This window comes from Carcharhinus amblyrhynchos, chromosome 3, assembly GCF_965287045.1.
Source record: "Carcharhinus amblyrhynchos chromosome 3, sCarAmb.v2.hapA, whole genome shotgun sequence".
In the NCBI taxonomy this organism is placed as follows: Eukaryota; Metazoa; Chordata; class Chondrichthyes; order Carcharhiniformes; family Carcharhinidae; genus Carcharhinus; species Carcharhinus amblyrhynchos.
In genome coordinates this window covers 22,641,497-22,662,684 of record NC_137326.1, presented here as the reverse complement: position 1 = coordinate 22,662,684, position 21,188 = coordinate 22,641,497, and the positions used below count along the sequence as shown (strand labels likewise).

The window sequence follows — 21,188 nt, the reverse complement described above, 5'->3', positions numbered from 1 at the left end:
CAGCATCCGCAGTATTTTGCTTTTAACTATCTGACAAGATGCCACTTGGGTCTCCCCATTTCCAATTCTTTCCCTGAGTCCTATGGCCACAGCCCTCTATTCCCTGAAGTCAGATTTATCATCACGTAAGATAGATATCTGTTCCCGAAGTTAATTCTCACAGTACACAAGCTTGCAAATGTAGCCCCAAACCTTCCATCTCTTGCCCCCCTCCCAAGCATTACAACCCTGCAAGTTCTAGATAAGATATTTTCACAGCTGCCATTTTAGCTGAAAGAGAAGAAAACAGAAAGAGAAGATCATGATATCTTAAACATGATTTTGACTGCATTTCATCCCTAACTTCTATGTAAAGACATTAACAAAATTCTCATCAGGAAGACTGCCACCAAGAAGTGAAGGCCTTCCTCGTGTCATTTGTCCTTCAGAGATTTTTTTCCATTGCAAGACCTTTTAAATGTATCAAATACTTTCCACTTCTTTTCCCTCCCCTGCAGAATCAACACTTAAAAGTTTAGCCCATGGGAAAATGAACCCAAATCATCTCTCAGGAAAGTTTCTACGGTAAGTATTGACATCTATTATTATGATCAATGATCCTGTCAGGATTGTATATCGTAGAATTGGAATTCAGGGCAATGTGGTACTTAGCAAGGTAAGGCTTCGAATATTGTACCGTAGAGGCGCCAGTGGAAGAGCTATGATATAATAGCACCATTGTGATCTGCAGTCTCATACAGCAAGTCCACATTGTGGCCTAACCTCAAAAGTGCAGCTGAGTTAGGTCCATCATGTTCTGAACAAGGTCTATTCTTAATTGTTCAGTTCAATCTGATGGTGGATGCCTGATCATACCTTGGTGACTTGCCCTCTGCTACCCACATCAAGTCCGTGTTACAAGCCACCACAGGAATATGAGGATAAAGCAATCGCGGAGGGATGCTGTCTGGCTTTCCAGCAGTCAAGAGGACATCAATAATCAGCTGAAGATGCGTTTCCCATTGGGTAGGCTCACAAAACAGGATAATAGCTAAAAAAAAGGCAGGGAAGAAAGAGTGGATTTAATTAAAGCGTATAAAAGAAACATTCTGAAATATATTTTTAAAAATGGTTTTTGACTAAAGGCAGTGCTATGGAACTCCATTCTTTGAGATTGCTTCTGTGCACCAGTGCACGTCAGCAATTTCACAGTCTATCCCAGACCAAATTCAGGCTGTAACCACATAAAAGAATGGCATGTATAAAACAGGCTGCAGATTGTAGCAAGTCTAAGTATCATGAAGATGCAGAGATGTGCAATTATGGCTTGTGGATGCTCTTCCACTATTCAACCACTAGGTGGAGAAACAGAGTGGAGATGAGCAAACCAAATAGAAAGACATTTCTGAATTGTAATACCTGCACATCTACCTTTGAGTGTTTTTATCTTAAGCAATCAGCACACTTTCAAATGAACTATTTCCATCTGACCCCCTGGTCTTTGTATTTTGTGTATGTGATGCATTGCAAATGACATAAACTTCTGCAATGTAAATATTCACATGCCCATATTAAAATTCCAAAGAAAAATTAGCATGCAGCAACAGAAGTAAGCTGCAAGAAAAGAAGCACTGAACACTGTAGAATGCAAAATTTGAGATACCATGCGCTATGCATAGCCCCAGATTAACAAGTCTGTTAATCTGTAGGCCCCCTACAATTGCTCACAGATCTTAGCTCAGAAAGCTATGGGGTACAGTGACTGAACAAATCAAATCTCATTTAAGATTGATATAACCTCTGCATGGTTACAGTTTAATATTGGACAGGATTCCCATGGTTGCTAGTTATTTCTTAGTTCGTTTGTAATTTTGATACCTTTACAATGTCACAATGCAATGGGTGAGCAGGAACAGAGCAGGGAAAAGTACACAATGCCCAAACAAAATGAAGAAAATGCTCTCTGAGAACAGCAGTTAATTTGTTCTTGGTAACATCCCTACAACATTGCAAAAAAAAAACACTTTATCACGAAAAGATGTAAAATGTAAATTTAAAACATATAGCATAGAGAAACACTAATAATAGAGTCTCTACAGTGTGAAAGGAGGCCATTCGGCCCATCGAGTCTGCACTGATTACAATCCCACCCAAGCCCTATTCCTGTAACCCCACATATTTATCCTGCTAATGCCCTGATACTAGGGTCAATTTAGCACAGCCAATCCACCTAAGCTGCACATGTTTGGACTGTAAGGAGGAAACTGGAGAACCAGGAGGAAACCCACACAGACACGGGAGAACATGCAAACTTCACACAGACAGTGACCCGAAGCAGGAATTGAACCCGGGTACCTGCTGCTGTGAGGCAGCAGTGTTACTGTACCGCCCCTAATAGTTGTCCAAAATAGCCAACAATGAACTCAGGACAGTACTTGGAGCAGCCAACCGTATAGCAGAGAACAATCATAAGGCAGCACAGTGCTAACCTCACAGTGCCAGGGATCCGTGTTCAATTCCAGCTTTGGGTAACTATCTGTGTGGAGTTTGTGCGTTCTCCCTGTGTGCTTCCTCTGGGTGCACTGGTTTCCTCCCACAGTCCAGAGATGCGCAGGTTAGGAGGATTGGTCATGCTAAATTGCCCTTTAGTGTCCCAAATTGTGTAGGTTAGACGGATTAGGGGTCAGGGGATTGGGTGAGGTTATGGTGTGGGGGTGGTGGTGTGGGTCCGGATAAGATGCTGAGTTAGTGCAGAATCGATGGGCCAAATAGCCTCCCTCTGTAGGGTAACGATTCTATGAACCAACTGCACGATCAGTCAAGCAAGTAATCATTGAGTTTAGTAATAGCATTATGGAGATCTCATGGGAGGAAGAAAAGCAAGGAAGACTTCCATATTAACTTTATGGTATTACCAGCACTCCCCATGACTTCTATTCTTGGAGCACAATCAGTAATGATATTGCTGGTATTCACTCTAAAATTAATTAACGTGGAGGATATGCCCTTGTTATGTCTCCTGCAACATGCATGATTCTGATAATAAATTCCAGATGGCCAATGCCTTATGTTCAACACACCAAGAAAATCAAAAATTAGTAATATTGTAAATTAAATTTGTAAATTAAAAACGAGTTATGTCCACCAGCTGATGCATGCAGTGGTAATTGAGATAGGCATTCAATGTTGTATTGTTGTGTACCATTACTTGGAATTTTCCTCTTAATATAAATAGGTTGAATTCAATACAGCTGACAGCCTACAGTATACCAGAACTGCTTCCTCTTAAACCATTCCTTTAATACAAGCATAATAGGCTTGTTACCTTAAGGGTGCATTCTACTCATGTTTAGCATTGGTACAAAGTAAATCTGAACTTAGGCTGTACATTAGATGCCAAGGCACAAATCGTTTTGACAGCATGACTCTGTCCTCCAGGGGTTGAATACAGCTAATTCTGGTGTCAGGTTGGGCCCTGATGCTGTATTTAGGTTTATGTAACTGTGGCATCAGTGCAACGTCAAACTGCTTGACGCTAATACTGCAGTCAGAATAGAAATAAACTTTTAAGACAATTGCCACTTAACACAAACAATTTAAATGCACAGAAATGTACATTTGAGTTACCTTCAATGTTCGGAAACTTCACAGATTGAGGTGACTGGAAAATAAAGAATTCTAGTGTTAAAAGCTTAATTCTATGTTACTTGAGGGCTAAAGATAACATTCAAACTTTTCATAAGAAAACACACTTTCAATCAATTACAAAGCATAAACTATTTTTAAAGAATTATTGCTTTCTCAGTGTTGCAAAGCCAATGCACATGGTGAACAAGGCAAGCTCTTAATCCATCTCGTTGCTTGCACCAAAAACCAATTCAAATCAAATCCAAGTCATGGTCCCCAGAAGAGAAATGTATCAAATCCAAGCTGACAAGAGCGTGATTCCCGATCTCACATTGGATCCAATAGTTGGGGCAGAGTTTTCCCATCCCACCTGTCACAGGAATCATAGTGGGCAGGACAGAAAATTCAACAGACCATCCAAAGGTCCATTGACCTCGGATGGGAACTTCCAGTCTTGGAGCGAGCATGGCTGGAAAATTCTGCCCTTGGTCTTAGCCAAAAGCGATAAATATTGCAATCATAACCAGTCACAATCCCCTCCTAATTCAACATTGTTGAATTATTGTCTGATAATTATGCAACAAAAACGCCTTTTATGTAAATTACTAGTCCATGTTTCTTCACAGTTAATCTTTTGAGGAAAATAGTTTGAATTAGCAGTGCAAAGTTCTAGATAGAAGTACAACTAGGCACCCACTCTTTGGGTGAAGAAAATGTCTCCACCATTTAGAACAGAGGTGAAAAGGCATTTCTTCACCCAAAGAGTGGTGAGCCTGTGGAATTCATTACCACAGGAAGTAGTTGGTACCAAAACATTGAATGTATTCAAGAGGCAACTAGACATGGCACTTGGGGTGAATGGGATCAAAGGTTATGGGGAGAAAGCAGGATTAGATTATTGAGGTGGACAATCTGCCATGATCGTAATGAATGGCGGAGCAGGCTCAAAGGGACAAATAGCCTCCTCCGGCTCCTATCTTATATGTTCCTATGTAACACTCGCTTAATTTGGGGAATTTGAATAAGGGGTGGTACGAGAGAGAGAGTGAGACCGAGAGCTGAAATCCAGATGCATTAATTAGGTAAGCAGGTAATTGATTGGTTAATGGTTGTTTCCTTTTTTCTTTGAAGTGGGGCAGTAATTTATAATACTACCAGAGAGATAAAAGTTCTGCATTAAATAACTGGTTCAACTACTTGATATATTGTTGAGTGCTTTTTCTAAACCTGAAACTCTAAACAGTTAAATGAAATAAAATAAAGATGGGCAGGTGTTGTGTTGCAGCTACAGTATGTGGGCGTTGTGGACACCAGTGTGACTCACAGCAATCACATCTGCAGTAAGTGGCTGCAGTTCAAGAGTTGATGAGCTGGAGTCTGAGCTTCAGACAATATGATGCATTAGACGGGGGAAAGGTACCTTTGTTGCAAGAGACAGTCACACTCTTTAGGCTAAGTATTTCAGATTTGGTCAGGAAGGGGATCCAAAGTGTAGCGCTGGATAAGCCACAGCCCTTTTGCATTAATCCATCAGACTTGAGGCTCTTGCTGCCTTTGTGGACAATAGCAAAGATTGCAGGGAGTTTGAGCAAACTGACCACAGCTCTGTAGTGCAGTGGGAAATGTAAAAAGGAATGTAGTGGTAATAGTGCACAGTCTTGGGGCAAGTGTGGCCGGAAAATTCCGCCCTTGGTCTTAGCCAAAAGCAATGAATATTGCAATCATAACCAGACACAGTTCCCTCCTAATTCAATATTGTTGAATTGTTGTCCGGTAATTATGCAACAAAAACACCTTCTATGTAAATTACTAGTCCATGTACTAGATGGATGTTGATCGCTGCAGCCAAGAGTGTGAATCCTGAAATCCAAGTTGCTTGCCCCAGTTACGAAGATCGCCTTGGGGCTGAGGGGAATTGGATTGGGAGCGGTAGGGTCTACTTGTCATGGTCCATGTAGGTACAAATGACAAAGGTTGTTTAGTTTTTTTTAAAGCTTATTTATTAATGTCACAAGTAGGCTTACATTCACACTGCAATGAAGTTACAGTGAAAATCCCCTAGTCGCCACTCTAGCACCTGTTCGGGTACACTGACGGAGAATTTAGTATTGCTAATGCATCTAAACAGCACGTCTTTCTGACTGTGGGAGGAAACTGGAGCACCTGGAAGAAACGCGTACAGACACAGGGAGAATGTGCAGACTCCACACAGACAGTGACCAAGCCAAGAATTGAACCTGGCTCCCTGGCATTGTGAGGCAGCACTGCCACTGTGCTGCCCAAAGAATGCAGTGCCAATTAGAAGATAGCAAATAAATCCAAAATGTAGCCTTGTGCCAAAACCTGGAACCTTTAGATCTTCAGTCTAACACTCTCCCAATTGAGCTATTTCTGCTTGTAAATAGGCCTGCCTGCTCTGAGTTTGAACTCAAGACCTTCAGATTATGAGAGGTAGGATGAAGAAAAAGGTTCTGTCGAGGAGTATGAAAAGCTAGGGGCTAAATTGAAAGGCTGAATCACAGAAGGTAATAATCTCTAGATCACTAGAGATTAAGTAAATTGGCTTAAGGTAAATAAGACTTGACAGCTGAATACCTGGCACAATGGTTGGTGTGGGAGAAATAGGGTTCAATTCATGGAGCAGCATGGTTGCATCTGTGGAATGGGCTTCACTAGAACTGCGCTGGGATCATTGTCCATAGACACTCTACAATGCAGAAAGTTGCTATACAGCCCATCAAGTTTGCACTGACTCTCTGAAAGACTAGCCCCCCACCCAGACCCTTCCCTCTGTCCTATCCCTGTATCCCTGTGCATTTACCATGGCTAATCCATCTAATCTACACATCTTTGGAGTGTGGGTGGAAATCGGAGCTCCCAGAGGAAACCCATACAGACACTGGAATTGAACCCAGGTCCCTCACGCTGTGAAGCAGCAGTGGTTCGCACTGTTGGCGAATTGTGCAACCAGATCTGTAGAGGGGACTCTAAACTAGTTAATGGGGTAAGTGAGGGGTTCACATGAGAGGAAATTTAGAAAATTAATGAGAAAGGACAAAGCAATAGTGTAGGATCCTGAGACTGATATCCAGAGTGTGACAGGAAAGGAGAGAATGTACACATATAAAGAGTGCAGGAGGATAGAAGTGTCAAGGGAAGTAAATGGTAAAAGGAATGCAAGTCAATGTTGCCTGGAATCTTCCTCATCAAATTTTGTAATGTGCCCCAACATCGAGGTGATATGCAGATTTACACCAGCAGCAGAAACCAAAAAAGCTCACTGAACTTCCAAATCCAGCACAATGGATAGCACAGCTGCCTCACAACTCCGGGGACCTGAGTTCAATTCCCAGCTTGGGTCATCGTCTGTGTGGAGCTTGCACATTCTCCCTGTGTCTGCATGGATTTCCTTCAGGTGCTCCGGTTTCCTCCCATAGTCCGAAAGACATGCTGGTTAGGTGCACTGGCCAAGCTAAATTCTCCCTTAGTGTACCCGACCAGGCGCCAGAGTGTGGCGACGAGGTGATATTCACAGTAACTTCATGGCAGTGTTAATGTAAGCATAATTGTGACAATAATCCCACAATCCAAAGATGTGAGGGTTAGGTGGATTGGCTATTCTAAATTGCCCTTTAGCGTCAGGTAGGGACTAGTGGTCAGTACATACTTGATGGGCCGAATGACTTCCTTCTGCATTGTGGGATTCAATAATTCTATGAATAATAAATTTTCTAAAAAATTGTGAAGTGACCTGTGTACTTCAATTCACTGTTGATTCCAGATTACTGTGTGGCCATGCACATGCAAACTCTTAGAATCAAAATGGTAAAATAGGACCCTAAGTGCTGGGCGGACTTGAAACTGGGAGTGTTTCAGATCTAACGTTTAGACCCATTCCCTGATGCCCAATACGCACTCTGCTTGCCAAAATATCAGTGATTCCAAATCGCACCACACAAGCTTGTGGGCGGGGCTTAATGCACCCGAAACCCTGCAGCTCCAATCGGCGCCTCCAACTGCACACGCGCAGAAAAAAAAAGATAGAATGCGGCTCCCCTGCCACATCCCTCCCAGGCTGGATAATACCTCCCATAGCCCCTGCAGACATTGCCCCACTCCACAACATTACTGACCACCTTATCCCCCCAACCCACTCCAACACCCAGACCGATCACATGTCCTCCTCCCTTCTGCAGCTCATTAAGTCAGTTTAAATGCATGCAAATACATTTAAATGGCCATTGCGCTCATTTTGGGCTCTGATAAAGGGGAAACCGGTGTAGAGGCAGGCGTGGATCATGCTACTTGTCTCACGCCCGACTTTACCAAGTTTTCACGCTTGAAAACGGGTTCAACGCGACGGTAAAATTGAGCTCTGAGAGAGGAAACTGTTCTCCTCCCACTGGTTCCATTCTCATTCAGCATTGCTGAAGTGAAATTAATCTCACAATCACACGCTCGCTCATCCGTTAACATAGGCAGCTTTAATTAACCTGCGGCTAAGACTCAGACTGTGACTCAGTCATTGCTAAAGATCATTGGACATGTTGCTACATATGATTAAATATCAAAACTGCATGCTAAATCTACTCATCAGAAAGCATTAGCTGCTCATTAAGACCAAAATCAAGTGGTCAACTTCATCCCAGGGTGTACTTTTATCTGGGTATGATTGATGATGGACCTTACCCATTGTGGGCTTCATTTTCTCAGTTGCTGTGAGCCTCTCTGTTCCATTTAGCTCCAGGTTGAGTTTTTGGACCATTAGGAACTGCTGAACGGTGAGCACTCCCGAATCCCGATCTTTAGTCTGGTGGTGGGAGTCAGATGCTTTGCAGTCCCACTTATTCCAGTCGGTTCAAGCCTACCCTGCCCACTCCTCACAGGTGGACTGAATACCAGAGCATTTTCACCAGTTTCTCCCCTCCCTAATCTGTAAAACTTCACAAGCTCAGTCTATCATGGAGTTTTTAAATTAATTTTTTACAGGACGTAAGCGTCACAGGCCACACTAACATTTATTGCCCATCCTTAACTGTCCTCAATTTCAGAGGGCATTTGAGAGTCAACCACATGGCTGTGGATCTGAAGTCTTGGGATTACTAATCCAGTGATCTCTGTGCTACTGCCTCAAAGGCTTTGCCTGGTCCCTCGCTTTTCAGCCTCGCCACTTCAGAACCACACCTGTTCCTCCCTCAGTTCAACCTTGCTGCTTGTCCAATCAAAGCCACGCTTTTTCCTGCCCTTGCTTCTCCTCCAATCAGATTCCCAGTCCCTCACACAAAACTCCTCCAATCACAGCTGCAGTTGCCTTGCTCACTCTCCAGCTGGTTGAGTTTTGGCAGTTGGGAGGGGTGGGGGGTTAACACTCAGCTCCATCCCTCCCCCATTCGAGCTCATTAGTTGTTACAATGTGCAGAATTTTCCAAATAGCTGTGCAGTCACACACACACGCACCTTAGAGCAAACCTTAATGCACGCAGCATATGTAATATGATGGATAGAACAAATTAAAATAAATGGCTACATTAATGTTGGCCATTACAGAGATGTGATTGCAAGCTGACCAAAGCTGGGAATCGAATATTCAATGGGTATTTGACATTTCAGAAAACAAGAAGGAAAGGAAAGGGAAGTGAGGTAGCTCTGTTAATAAAGCTTGAGATCAGTACAGTCATGAGAAATGATCTTGGATCAGGAAGCCTTCTAGTGCAGCGGGACCAAAAGCTCCGGGTTCGAGTCCAACACCAGGACCCGTTGGCCACGGTCGGAGCAAAGTGGAAGAAACGGGCTGATAATCAACTCAGAAATCCTTCCTCCATTTCCCCCACTATTTCCCAAAAGGGTTAAAAAAAAAGTATGTGCATTAACATACACTAATTGAGCAAACATCGTGGCTCAGTGGTTTAAACGCTCCCTGACTGTAACTACACTAAGACAGAGTATCAATTCATAAATGATCATAGAAACCTTACAGTGCAGAAGGAGGCCATTCAGCCCATCGAGTCTGCACCAAACGCAATCCCATCCAGACCCTATCCCTGTAATCCTTCATATTTATCTTGCTAATCCCACTGAAACTAGAGTCAATTTAGCATGGCCAATCAAGGTAACCTGCACATCTTTGGACTGTGGGAGGAAACTGGAGCAGCCGGAAGAAACCCACGCAGACATGGGGACAATGTGCAAACTCCACAGTCAGTGACCTGAGGCCGGAATTGAACCCAGATCCCTGCTGCTGTGAAGCAGCAGTGATAACCACTGTGCCACCATGTAGGCTTGTAAGGGAGTTGCAGCAATGATCATTGGCAATTTTAGCAAGATTATCAAGTCCAATTGTTGAAGGTAACCTTGAGGTAAGTTCACAGAATGTATTCAGGACAGTTTCTTAGAAGAATATATTCCAGAACTAACGGGGTAATAGATGAATTTAGATTTGGTAGTGTGTAACGAGATAGGAATAATAAAGGATTTTCTGGGCATAATTATAGAATAATAGAATACACATTCAGTTTCAGGGTGAGAAACTGGGTCCAAAACTAGGGACTTAAACTTAAATAAAGGCAATTAATTACAAAGTTAGGAAAACACAGTTGACTAGTGTTACAATTACGCAATTTATAAGATTTTGTAGCTTTAAATTTAGAATAAATGAAGGGGATCATGTGACTGGTTCTGGAATTTATCTGGCAGCAGGCCTGTCACGGCATCACCAACAACTATGGTTCAAACCACAAAAGTCCAAGGTTTGATCTTCAATCCACAGCCAGGACCTAAAATTAATCTCAATATTGGAGGAGAAAAATTAGCCATAGTTCCTGCTGATGATTGCTCTCCAGTTAGTCTGTAGTCAAAGACGTGTGAGAGTAGATTTTGTGGTAACTAGCTGATCAGCTTGCCCACAAGATAAAAGGCCGAAGTAAAATACTGGCAATCTGTCAATGGCCACTGAAGCACGATGAGAGTTGGGCAAAAGGGAGAAACTGCGAACAAAAAAAACTTGCATTCAAATAGCACCTTTCAAAGCTCAAAATGTTCCAAAGCAATGAATAATTCTTTTTAAAAAGTATAGCCATTCTTTCTAAGGCAAACACAATGGCCAACTTGGATACAACAACTTCCACAGAACAACAAGGAAGCAAACAACTAGTTAATCTGTTTTATTTTGGCGTTGTTTGTTGAATGATGAATGTTGGTCAGGATACTGGGAAAGTTCTATTCTTCCGAAAAGTGCCATAGGATCTGTTATGCCCACCCAAACTTACCTGGATTTGAGATGCCATTTGACAAAAGATAGTTCATTCAGAGACATGTTTACACAAGCACCAACTCATCCTTGCTGCCTTGTTCAGTTGCATATTATTCCTGTCAGACTGTACAGTGAGCACAGGTAGATAAATCATCGATGAAGGGTCATCCTGACTTGAAATCAGCAGGACTAGAGGGCACAGCCTCAAGATAAGGGGGGGTGCAGTTTAGAACGGAGTTGAGGAGGAACTTCTTCACTCAAAGGGTGGTGAATCTCTGGAATTCTCTGCCCATTGAAGTGGTGGAGGCTACCTCGCTAAATATATTTAAGACGCGGATAGATAGGTTTTTGGTAGGCAAGGGGATTAAGGGTTATGGGGAGAAAGCGGGAAAGTGGAACTGAGCCACTTCAGATCAGCCATGATCTTATTGAATGGCAGGGCAGGCTCAAAGGGCTAGATGGCCTACTCCTGCTCCTATTTCTTATGTTCTTATGAAACATTGGCTCTATTCTCTCTCCACAGATGCTGTCAGATCTGCTGAGATTTTCCAGCTTCTCTGTTTTTATTTAAGATTCCAGCCAGTATTTTGCCTTTACCTCTGTATTCTATTCCCATTTTTCAGCAGTTAGTCCATAGCCTTGTATGCTATGGCCTTTCAAGTGCTCATCTAAATGCTTAGAACATAGAACCTTACAGTGCAGAAAGAGGCCCTTCGGCCATTGAGTCTGCACCAAACACAATCCCACCCAGGCCCCACCCCCATATACCTACATATTACACCCACTAATCTCTCTAACCTCCACTACCCTGGACACTAAGGGGCAATTTCTTAGCGTAGCCAATCAACCTAACCCGCACATCTTTGGACTGTGGGAAGAAACCGGAGTACCCGGAGGAAACCCACACAGACACAGGGAGAATGTGCAAACTCCACACAGACAGTGACCCAAGCCGAGAATTGAACCCAGGACCCTGGAGCTGTGAAGCAGCAGTGCTAACCACTTAAATGTTGTGAGCCTCTACCGTCTTTTCAGGCAGTGGGTTCCAGATTCCCACCACCCTCTGGGTTTAAAAGTGTTTCCTCAAATCCTCTCCAAACCCAAAGTTTTAGTCTTCTTCCACATTTTAACTTGCATTTTCCAGAGAACTTTGTGAGAAGGGTCTCTGAAGCTCAGTTGCAAAATGTACACAAGAGCAGCACGCACATTGGTCCTTACAATATTTCACATACAACAATAAAGTGTTTTATTTCAGTCTGTGATTGAACCACTGATCTCACTGAACAGTATTTAATTGTTAAGTATAAATATTTAACAATTTAAAAACAATTTACATAAGTGCTGAATTCTTAAACCCTTTGTTGCTCCAGTATTATTAGCACGTTATAAAATTATTGTAATTAAAAACAGGCCTTGCCTTCAAAAAACTCTTAATTGTTTTGTGAAAAGAGCTTTTACAACAGTGTTGCTCAGCACATTACAACCTCATAAGGTCTTTATTATGAGAAGCTATGAAATTAAGCACCTATCCATTTTGTTACTTGTATGCAGATAGATTCCATTGGAGATTAAACAAATAAAAAGTTGCATAATGTAAGGAATTAACACCAGACTGTAACACAGCATAGACTGCTAAACTTTTATAGTCTGACCTTTACCGGTTACCAAGGATTGTCTCAAAAACATGAAACAAAAGAATAAGTATGTGAAGTAGCTGCACTCCTCAAAAACAAAATCCCTGCCAATATTAACAAGTCTGAGCAAATCCAGTTAGCAGAAAGTAGAACATTCACTGGGTTATCCCAATAAGGCTGAAAGGGAAATTCAGAGGATCGAGGAATAACATCTCTTTTTACACCTTCAGAGCAAAAAGACACTTACGGTGCTGGAGCGTAGCGACCATTGATAAGCCGAAGCCAAGAAGCTGAAGTAAAGCTGACACTCACCGGCAATGCAGGCTTCCTATCATGATCCATCATGTCCAATAAGGGAAATGCCTCCCGTAACATTTCCACAGTAATGACATGGGTAAACCCAATGCTGGCACAAAGTTAAGAATTATTAGTTTTATCAAAAGGAAACACAAATTATCTTATGGAAAAATGTCAGAACTCTTTAATATGCCTCAAATTAAGAAGAGTAATGAGTTCAGAGCAAGTTTTATTTAAGTGAAATTGAACGCAAAGGTGAGACAATGCATCATTGAATATGTCAGAGTTTGTCAATCTTATAAGTTTTACTCAAGCGACATTAAAAACAGGTCATCAAAAAGTCCAACTCAAGTCAATAGCTAGGTCTTGAATATTAATTGGGAGGAGGTGCAGAGATAGGTGTGGTGGATTCCAGTAATGGATAATGAAGGGGAGACGGAAGGTATGAAGATAGAGAAAGGGACAGAGCAGGGAGAGGCTTGTGCGATTAAAAGCGGGTGGGAGAAGGAATGGGAACAGCACAAGGGATTGCAAGGGGGACAACTGTCACCCTCACCTTAGTTTCAAGCAGACGAGAGCCCCCGAATACCAAACAATCAACTGAAACTAGCAAGAACTGCATGTGAGGATGGATGGGAAAATTTATGTGGACACGACAACAAAGCAATAAAAATTGTAAAATCATCAAGTCACTGAGTTCACCTTGCACAACTGCTGAACAAAGAAAAAAAAATTACAAGCAGAAAGTTTCCACTATATCTCTGTAAGTCTCTCAGCCCTACAACCTTCTGAAATCTCTGCCCTCTTCCAATTTTGGTCCCCTGCACATCAGATTTGAATTATTTTAATTGCTCCACCATTAGCAGTGATGCTTTTAGCTGCTTGGATTCTAGGCTTGACACCTGGTGTGGAGGGGGGCGCGGGGAAGGTGAGGACCTCCTTGTGAACCTGCTCCTGGGCCAGCCAAACCTGTCATCAACAGATCCAGGCAGCGGGTGACCGAGGGAGTCATCTGACCCGCCTGTTGGCCCTGCCACTGTGACTACATTCACGGCCGGGTGTACTTGGAGGCGGAGTATACAGTGTCCGAGGGCACTGCTGAGGCCTTCTGTGCTCGTTGGGCACTGCAGGGGCTGGAGAGTATTATTTTAACCATATTTTAGTTCGATGTTAAGTTTCCTTTTTGATTTGTTCTTAGCTTCAGGCGGTTCCCTCCTTTTTAGAGGTTGCTCCTTCCAATTTATCCTTCGGTTAACTTGATTTAGTTCATTTGTTTTGTCAAAAGATTGACTCCGGGTTTCCCTCAACCTCTCCACCTCTCTACGTTGGTTTCCTCCATTAAGGGGGTTTTAAAACCTATCTATTTGGCCAGGCTTTGGGGCATTCTGCCTTAATATTTCCTTTCGAGAACATTCCTGTGGAGCACCTTGGGATGTTTTACTATGTTAAAGTCTCTATATAAATTTAAGTTGTTGTAATATAAATTCTCTTGTCCCCCTAATCGGAGCAGGGGGCCGGTGAGCCACGAGTCGGGAAGAAAATATATGGGCGGCACGGTGGCACAGTGGTTAGCATTGATGCCTCACAGCACCAGGGACCCGGGTTCAATTCCCAGCTTGGGTTGCTGTCCGTGTGGAGTTTGCATGTTCTCCTCATGTCTGCGTGGGTTCCTTCCGGGTGCTCTGGTTTCCTCCCACAGTTCAAAGATGTCCAGGTTAGTTTGATTGGCCATACTAAATTGCCACTTAATGTTGGGGGGACTAGCAGGGTAAATATATGGGGATACGGACGGGCTGGCTGGGACTGTGGTCAGTGCAAACTTGATGGGCTGAATAGCCTCTTTCTGCACTGTAGGGATTCTATGAAAACTCACTCAAGTACTTGTTGTTATTCCCCTTTACACAAGGACGCAGGCTGTTGGTATTTTTCTTATCTTCCCTCCCAGCTCTCAAGAATGCTACTAGAAGCCAAGCAAGAAAACGTTATAGATTTGCCTGCTGAAAATGCAGCTTGGATATTGCTCAGTATCAGCAAGGCCTGGAACTCAATGCGAGGAAACTGCATATAACAATACACATCCTATCACACCTCTATAACTTTCTGAAGTGCGTGAATATATAATTATTTCCTTTAAACCCAGCAAAAAGACAAATTTAGTATGGTTGTCAAATGCACTCCAGTTAGGCAGTAAATGTGATCCTCCAGACGCTTGACATGCAATGTGAATCATAAAAGGTCAATTACAGAAAATGGTAAGCATTTTAATTCTTTTCATGTTGACATCGATTGAAGTTTATAACTAGACTTTTGATATATATTCTCTGGAGACTACCAAGATCCAGGTGTTGCTATCACAGGTTTTAAAGTACCCTTTGAGAGAAACTCGAAGGCTGCTTAAAAAAAGCAATACTATACCTAAAAACAAACAAGGGTTAGACACCTCAATTTGTCATTTTTATCTTGGAGTGTGATCGAAGCATAGAAATTGTAGAAGCATAGAAATCACAGCAAACAACCTGGTTATTTTGTTCATAGCACAGTTGTGAGCACTTTGACTGGAGCTGGCTATTCAAATCACATATCATGTCCTTATTATTCTACTACATATTTCCTTTACAAGCACTTACCAATTCCCTTTTAAAATCGCATTATAGTCTGTGCCTCATTAACATATTACTTGGAAGTGACCAAAATGCTAACAACACTGAAAATAATTCTACTAACTTCCTTCTTCATTCTTCCCATGATAACCTCGTGTTTAAGTCACTTGTTAGCAATTTACTAATCAGGGGATTCAATCACAAATCACAGTATATTCATGCAAGTTAACAAAAAGGGGTAAGGGACAATAGGTAACCAAGGCAAATTTTTCTTTATACGTTCGGGGGATGTGGACATCGCTGGATGGGCCAGCATTTATTGCCCATCCCCCACTGCCCTCGGAGGGCATTTGAGAATCAACCACATTGCTGCATCTCTGGAGTCACATGTAAGCCAACCCAGATAAGAATAGCAGATTTCCTTCTCTAAAGGAAAAGGTGAACCAGATGGGTTTTTCCAACAATTGACAATGGTTTCATGGTCATCAGTAGATTCTTAATTCCAGATACTTTTATCATATTCAAATTCCACCATCTGCTGTGGCAGAATTCAAACCCAGGTCCCCAGAACATTAGCTGAGTTTCTGGATTGATAGACCAACAATAATACCACTAGGCCATCACCTTCCAACATTTTAATGTTGCTTCCTTAGACTGTTAATATCAATTTGCTAACCTTTCTCAACAATTCGTAAATATCTCACACCCAATGTGTTGGTGAGTTACTGGCCTGCTATCTGGCTTCAATTATCGCAGGCCATCATTTCTTGGCTGTACTTGGCATTTGGTAAAAGACAGAAATTGAAGGTGGTTGCAAAAGAAAGCTATGAAGTACTGAATGAAAGGATGAATAGGCATGGAGGGGTGGGGAAAGGTGGGGGGGTACTTTTCTACCTTCCCTCCCACAGTTAAAGATTGTTGCATCTGTAGCACAACACTGTTTATCCACATTTTACCATCAACATTTATAGTTCCATTCATTTGTTATTTTCTTTCCCCAGATCTCCACCCTGAACTGCATCTGTAAATATATGCCCATTCTGCTGCTTTCCGTCTGTCTCAATTCTTATTCAGTTTTCCCTGCCCCTTATTTGATAACAATGAGCTTCCACATTACTGCTCCTGTACCCAAGTTACATTATGCATATAAATGAAGGGAATGCCAGCACAGAACTCTGAGGTGCACCATGGAACCACATTCTCCCAGTCTGAAAAACATCTGTTTACAATTTGCCCCTTGATTAATGCAGCTACATTCCCTTTAAGAACATCTGTTTTAATTGTCATGTCACCCAAATGATAGCTTAGTAGATGTCTTCTGAAATACATACATGTCAAACCTACTGAAGTTTTCAATTTGCTGTGACATTTGCACAAAAGAAATACCAATTAAATGAGTCAAGCACAACCTCTCCTCACAAATACAAGTTGACTGCTCCTGGTTAGCCCATGGCTTTCTAAATGTTCACAAAACAAACGTACTCACAATTTGATAAGATTAAATCTCCAAGGTATGACTATCTTAGAGCCGCATGCGCACAGGCATGCACAAACAACACAAAAGCATCTCACTTGGAGCATTGTTCCAGTATAAATTTCCCAAAAGGATACCTTTCAGCAATGTCCATGACTGGGCCTTGCCCAGAGACCAGCACACATTTGTCATGATAACGTTTAAACATCCGCAGTGGACTGTGAGCCATCATAACTTGATCCTGAGAAATCTGATGGACATTGAAAAGAAAATAATGTGAGTACAAGCAGCTTATCTATAGCTACCATTAAAATCTGTGCATGAATTTCATGATAATCTTCCACACAATGAACAAATTATAAAAAAAGTTCCTAGTTTCCAACAAGTACGCAGCACCAAGAATCTCACAGATTGACTCATGATGGGAAGAGCAAATTCTCTTGTGATAATGAGGCAACTTACACTCTCAGCACTGACCTGCCCTCAATTAAGAAACTATCCAAAGTACCTGCACTTGAAGATCCCTCGATGCCAATAAAGAAAACTACAGGCAGCATAGTGGCACGGTGGTTAGCACTGCTGCCTCACAGCACCAGGGACCTGGGTTCAATTCCTGGCTTGGGTAACTGTCTGTGTGGTGTTTGCAGATTCTCCCTGTGTCAGCGTGGGTTTACTCTGGGTGCTCTGGTTTCCTCCCACTGTCTGAAAGATGTGCTGGTTGGGTGCATTGACGCGAACAGATGCCGGAGCATAGTGACTAGGGGAATTTCATAGTAACTTCATTGCAGTGCTAATGTAAGCCTAACTTGTGACTAATAAATAAACTTTAACTTTATTTTGCTTATCAGTTTGGGCCCAACTCATGATTTACTTCACACCTGATGATCCATGGATGTTGATCTCAGGTAACAAAGCCATTCAGAGCTGTTTGGATTGCACCCTAAAATGTTAAACACTTCACTCTTCCATCATATCAATTTTAACATCACACATAAGGGCAATCCCTGAATAACTTTACTCCACGTACATCATTCTTGACATAGGAGGATAGGAGTTTGTGCTTTTAAAAATGCTATTCATTTGAAAGTTTCATTTCATGTATCCATTCTTCAAACAGAACTGAATTAACCCTGGTATCAAGATCAAACTATGTGCCCTTCAGACTGAAATGATGCCTGATGCATGGCACAGGTAGACCATTTGACAAGTTGCTTCACTTCCAATGCCGCCTCATCACTGCATTTTATGTTACCCCCCTTTTTAGAGCAAATGCTCATCCTGTTAGTATAGTTCCAGTCCCACAGCTGCCTGCATTTAAAGTACTGCTCCTAATCCTGCTAAATGGTACTCCCTCAAAAAGGTTGCTGCACATCAAACAACATTTCCCAGTCAAATTATGCTAAATATGATCCCTGAGGCTTCCAGGGAGCTGTGATACCAACATTAGGGTTTGCCGCAGGGTGAAACATAGGTGAATGAGGGACATAGGAAGAGTGTGACAATGAGTGAACACAAGGCCACTAAAAGCAAAAACAAGGAGTTACTAAGTAGGATGGCAGAAAGCAGCAGTATTGTGCTGGCAAAGTATTAAAGGGAAATTAATTTGATCAAGGGATGCTTTAGTCAGGGACTTGGGAATTGGAAAGGGGCAGAGAGATGTGGAAATGCTGGGAGATATTCCTGTGCAAAATTTGTAACATTCTGTAGCTTTACATTGAAGATGTAGTCTTGGTTCCTGGAGGTCAAATAAAAGCCTTTATTTAATTGCTATCACTAGGACATGATTCCATCCTCAGGAGTTTGTTTATTTTTCTAATGATCTGTATGCTTTGAAATTCACCTCTTCTTCACTTAGCTCTCCATCCTATCAGCTATTACAGCCAATAAAAAATAACTCTGCCATAGAAGTGAGTAAAAAATACCTTCTCAATCACAACAGTCCCTCAATTTGCCTTTATAATTTGCTTGATATGGGTGTCTTAAGAGACTATCATCCATGTGGTGCTCCCTCATTTTTACAATTCATGCTGGGAAGGTGGTCCCTGGTGTAGTTATGGTTCCTGTTGCTAATGTGAAGGACAAAGTTAAAATCTATAGAATTATTTCAAGTAAACTGGCTGCCAGAATCGAATAGCTAATTCAAAGGCACACCTATTCCTGTACTGTTGCTTTATGAGAAACAGTCAATGAGCTTCTGCCTCAACCAATCATCGACCTGAAAATTACTGAGCTATAACTTGTCAAACTTGCTGATACACTTAGCTATTCAGTTGAAGAATGACTGGGTTTACTGTGAACTAAGCTGTTGGGTGTTCAATGGCATGCTACACAACTATGTGTCATGTACAGACAGATGAATTTAGGAGCAGTAGGCCATTCAGCCCCTTAAGCCTGCCTCACCAATCAATAAGATTATGTCTGATCTGGTTATGGCCTCAGCACCACGTCCCCCCCTATCTTTGTCTTTCCGTAAGTCAAGAATTTATCTACCTCTGTCTTAAAGATGTTCAATGAGCCTGCCTCTACCAATCTCTGGGGAAAGAGGGTTCCATAGATTCACAAACCTCAGGAGAAAAACAAATCTCCTCTTCTGTGTCTTAAAACAGGAGACCCATTATTCTTAAGATGTGTCATTGTGCCTGTCAGCCCTTTCTTGGTTACCAGTTCTCTGCAACAAAGCTTTGCAACAGATCTTTGTCATTCAGATAAAGTAGTAAAATTAGTGAATAGACTTTGTAATAAAAACCAGGCTGCAATTCACAGGACTTACTCACAAATAGCTTGCTCACTGCTGAGGAGAAAACAAGATAGCCAAAGGAAAAGCAATACTATCTTTGCCCCTAACCTCCCTTTCCAAAAGTATACAAAACACATTACTCATGCAAATAAATTGTTCACCTTTACAGATATATGTATAATTCCAATCATGACCTTTGATCTCACATCATACCACACTTTCAATACTATTTTTAATCCTTATCACCAAGATATTCAATAGATAACACAATTTAATCCTTAGCCCATAGGACTGGTTATGAGTAACAACCAGAATGTCTGGGGAATATACAGGTAAACAGTTAGTTATTTTATCCTTCAAGAAGGAAAAACTACATGTGATGAAGTATAAAATGGTGTCACAGCACACTATCCATAAACAACACATTGCAATTTGGTCACCTTGACAAAACAAACAGTTAACTTCGTCAATTATAACATCTTTATAAAGCACCAATTTAGATACTTACTGGTACTCCCAATACTTGAGTTAGTTGGTCGGCTTTTGTTTGTCGAACACAGTTTCCTGAATTGGTTACAAACACCACAGGCACTAAAAATTCCCCCTTAATGTTCACTAGCTTCTTGAATGCTTTCCTGGCAGCTGGGATGGGTGTTTTTCCTCGCACCAACACTCCATCAATATCAACAAGGAGGCCAAAGTAGGGCTGAAAATTCAACAGAAGAAAGAATTACTCAGTCTTCAGGAATGTGTTTGGGAACACAATGAAATCAACTGCACAACTAAAAACAATTAAAATTCAGCAGATTCTGTTATCCACATTAGATTTTATAAATGAGTCACACATATTAATCATTACATGACTATCCATGAGGAATGGGGGCAGCACAGTGGTCAGCACTGCTGCCTCAGAGCGCCAGGGACCCTGGTTCAATTCCTGGCTTGGGTCACTGTCTGTGCAGAGTCTGCATGTTCTCCCCATGTCTGCATAGGTTTCCTCTAGGTGCTCCAGTTTCCTCCCACAGCCTGAAAGACATGCTGGTTAAGTACATTGACCATTCTAAATTCTCCCTTAGTTTACCCGGAGTGTGGCGACTAGGGGATTTTCACAATAACTTCAATGCAGTGTGAATGTAAGCCTAATTGTGACACAAAGACAGATTCCAGCTTTCTTTTGTTGCAAAAAATATACTTTATTCCTAATAAATCAGAAGGAGCATTACTGACATTTCAAAATGGTCATATAAGAAGTGCAGTTGTATTTAAGTTGTCTACCTAGATCAAGTTGTACTCTGAGGTGCTTCAATACAATTCTGATAAAATGTAATATTCACTGCATACATTCAATGTGAATTCTATAGCTCAAGGAGTTCTACACAATTTCCAATCTCGCCCTGGGAGAACATTTTTTTGTAAATATATACTTTATTTGTAAAATATTTGAAAGAACATTACAACCATTTCAAAATAGCCATCAGAGAGAGTGCACTGATATTCACGTTTTTATTTTACAAGGACTGTGTTGCACTTTTGAGGTGCTTCAATACAATCAAAAGAACATTACAGGCATTTCGAAATGGTCACTACAAAA

The 21,188-nt window shown here is 41.7% G+C and overlaps 1 protein-coding gene across 1 annotated transcript in view; it reads right to left on the bottom strand.

Annotated features, from left to right (window-relative positions):
- LOC145337380 (haloacid dehalogenase-like hydrolase domain-containing 5) overlaps nt 1–21,188 on the bottom strand; it is a 56,813-nt gene that overhangs the window by 17,355 nt on the left and 18,270 nt on the right. The window contains exons 2-6 of the mRNA XM_080182169.1: nt 20,106–20,303; nt 16,998–17,110; nt 12,802–12,895; nt 3,607–3,640; nt 856–1,030 (exon numbers count right to left, since the gene is read on the bottom strand). Of these exons, the coding sequence (XP_080038295.1) occupies nt 856–1,030; nt 3,607–3,640; nt 12,802–12,895; nt 16,998–17,110; nt 20,106–20,303 (614 nt within the window). The remainder of the gene's footprint in view (nt 1–855; nt 1,031–3,606; nt 3,641–12,801; nt 12,896–16,997; nt 17,111–20,105; nt 20,304–21,188) is intronic.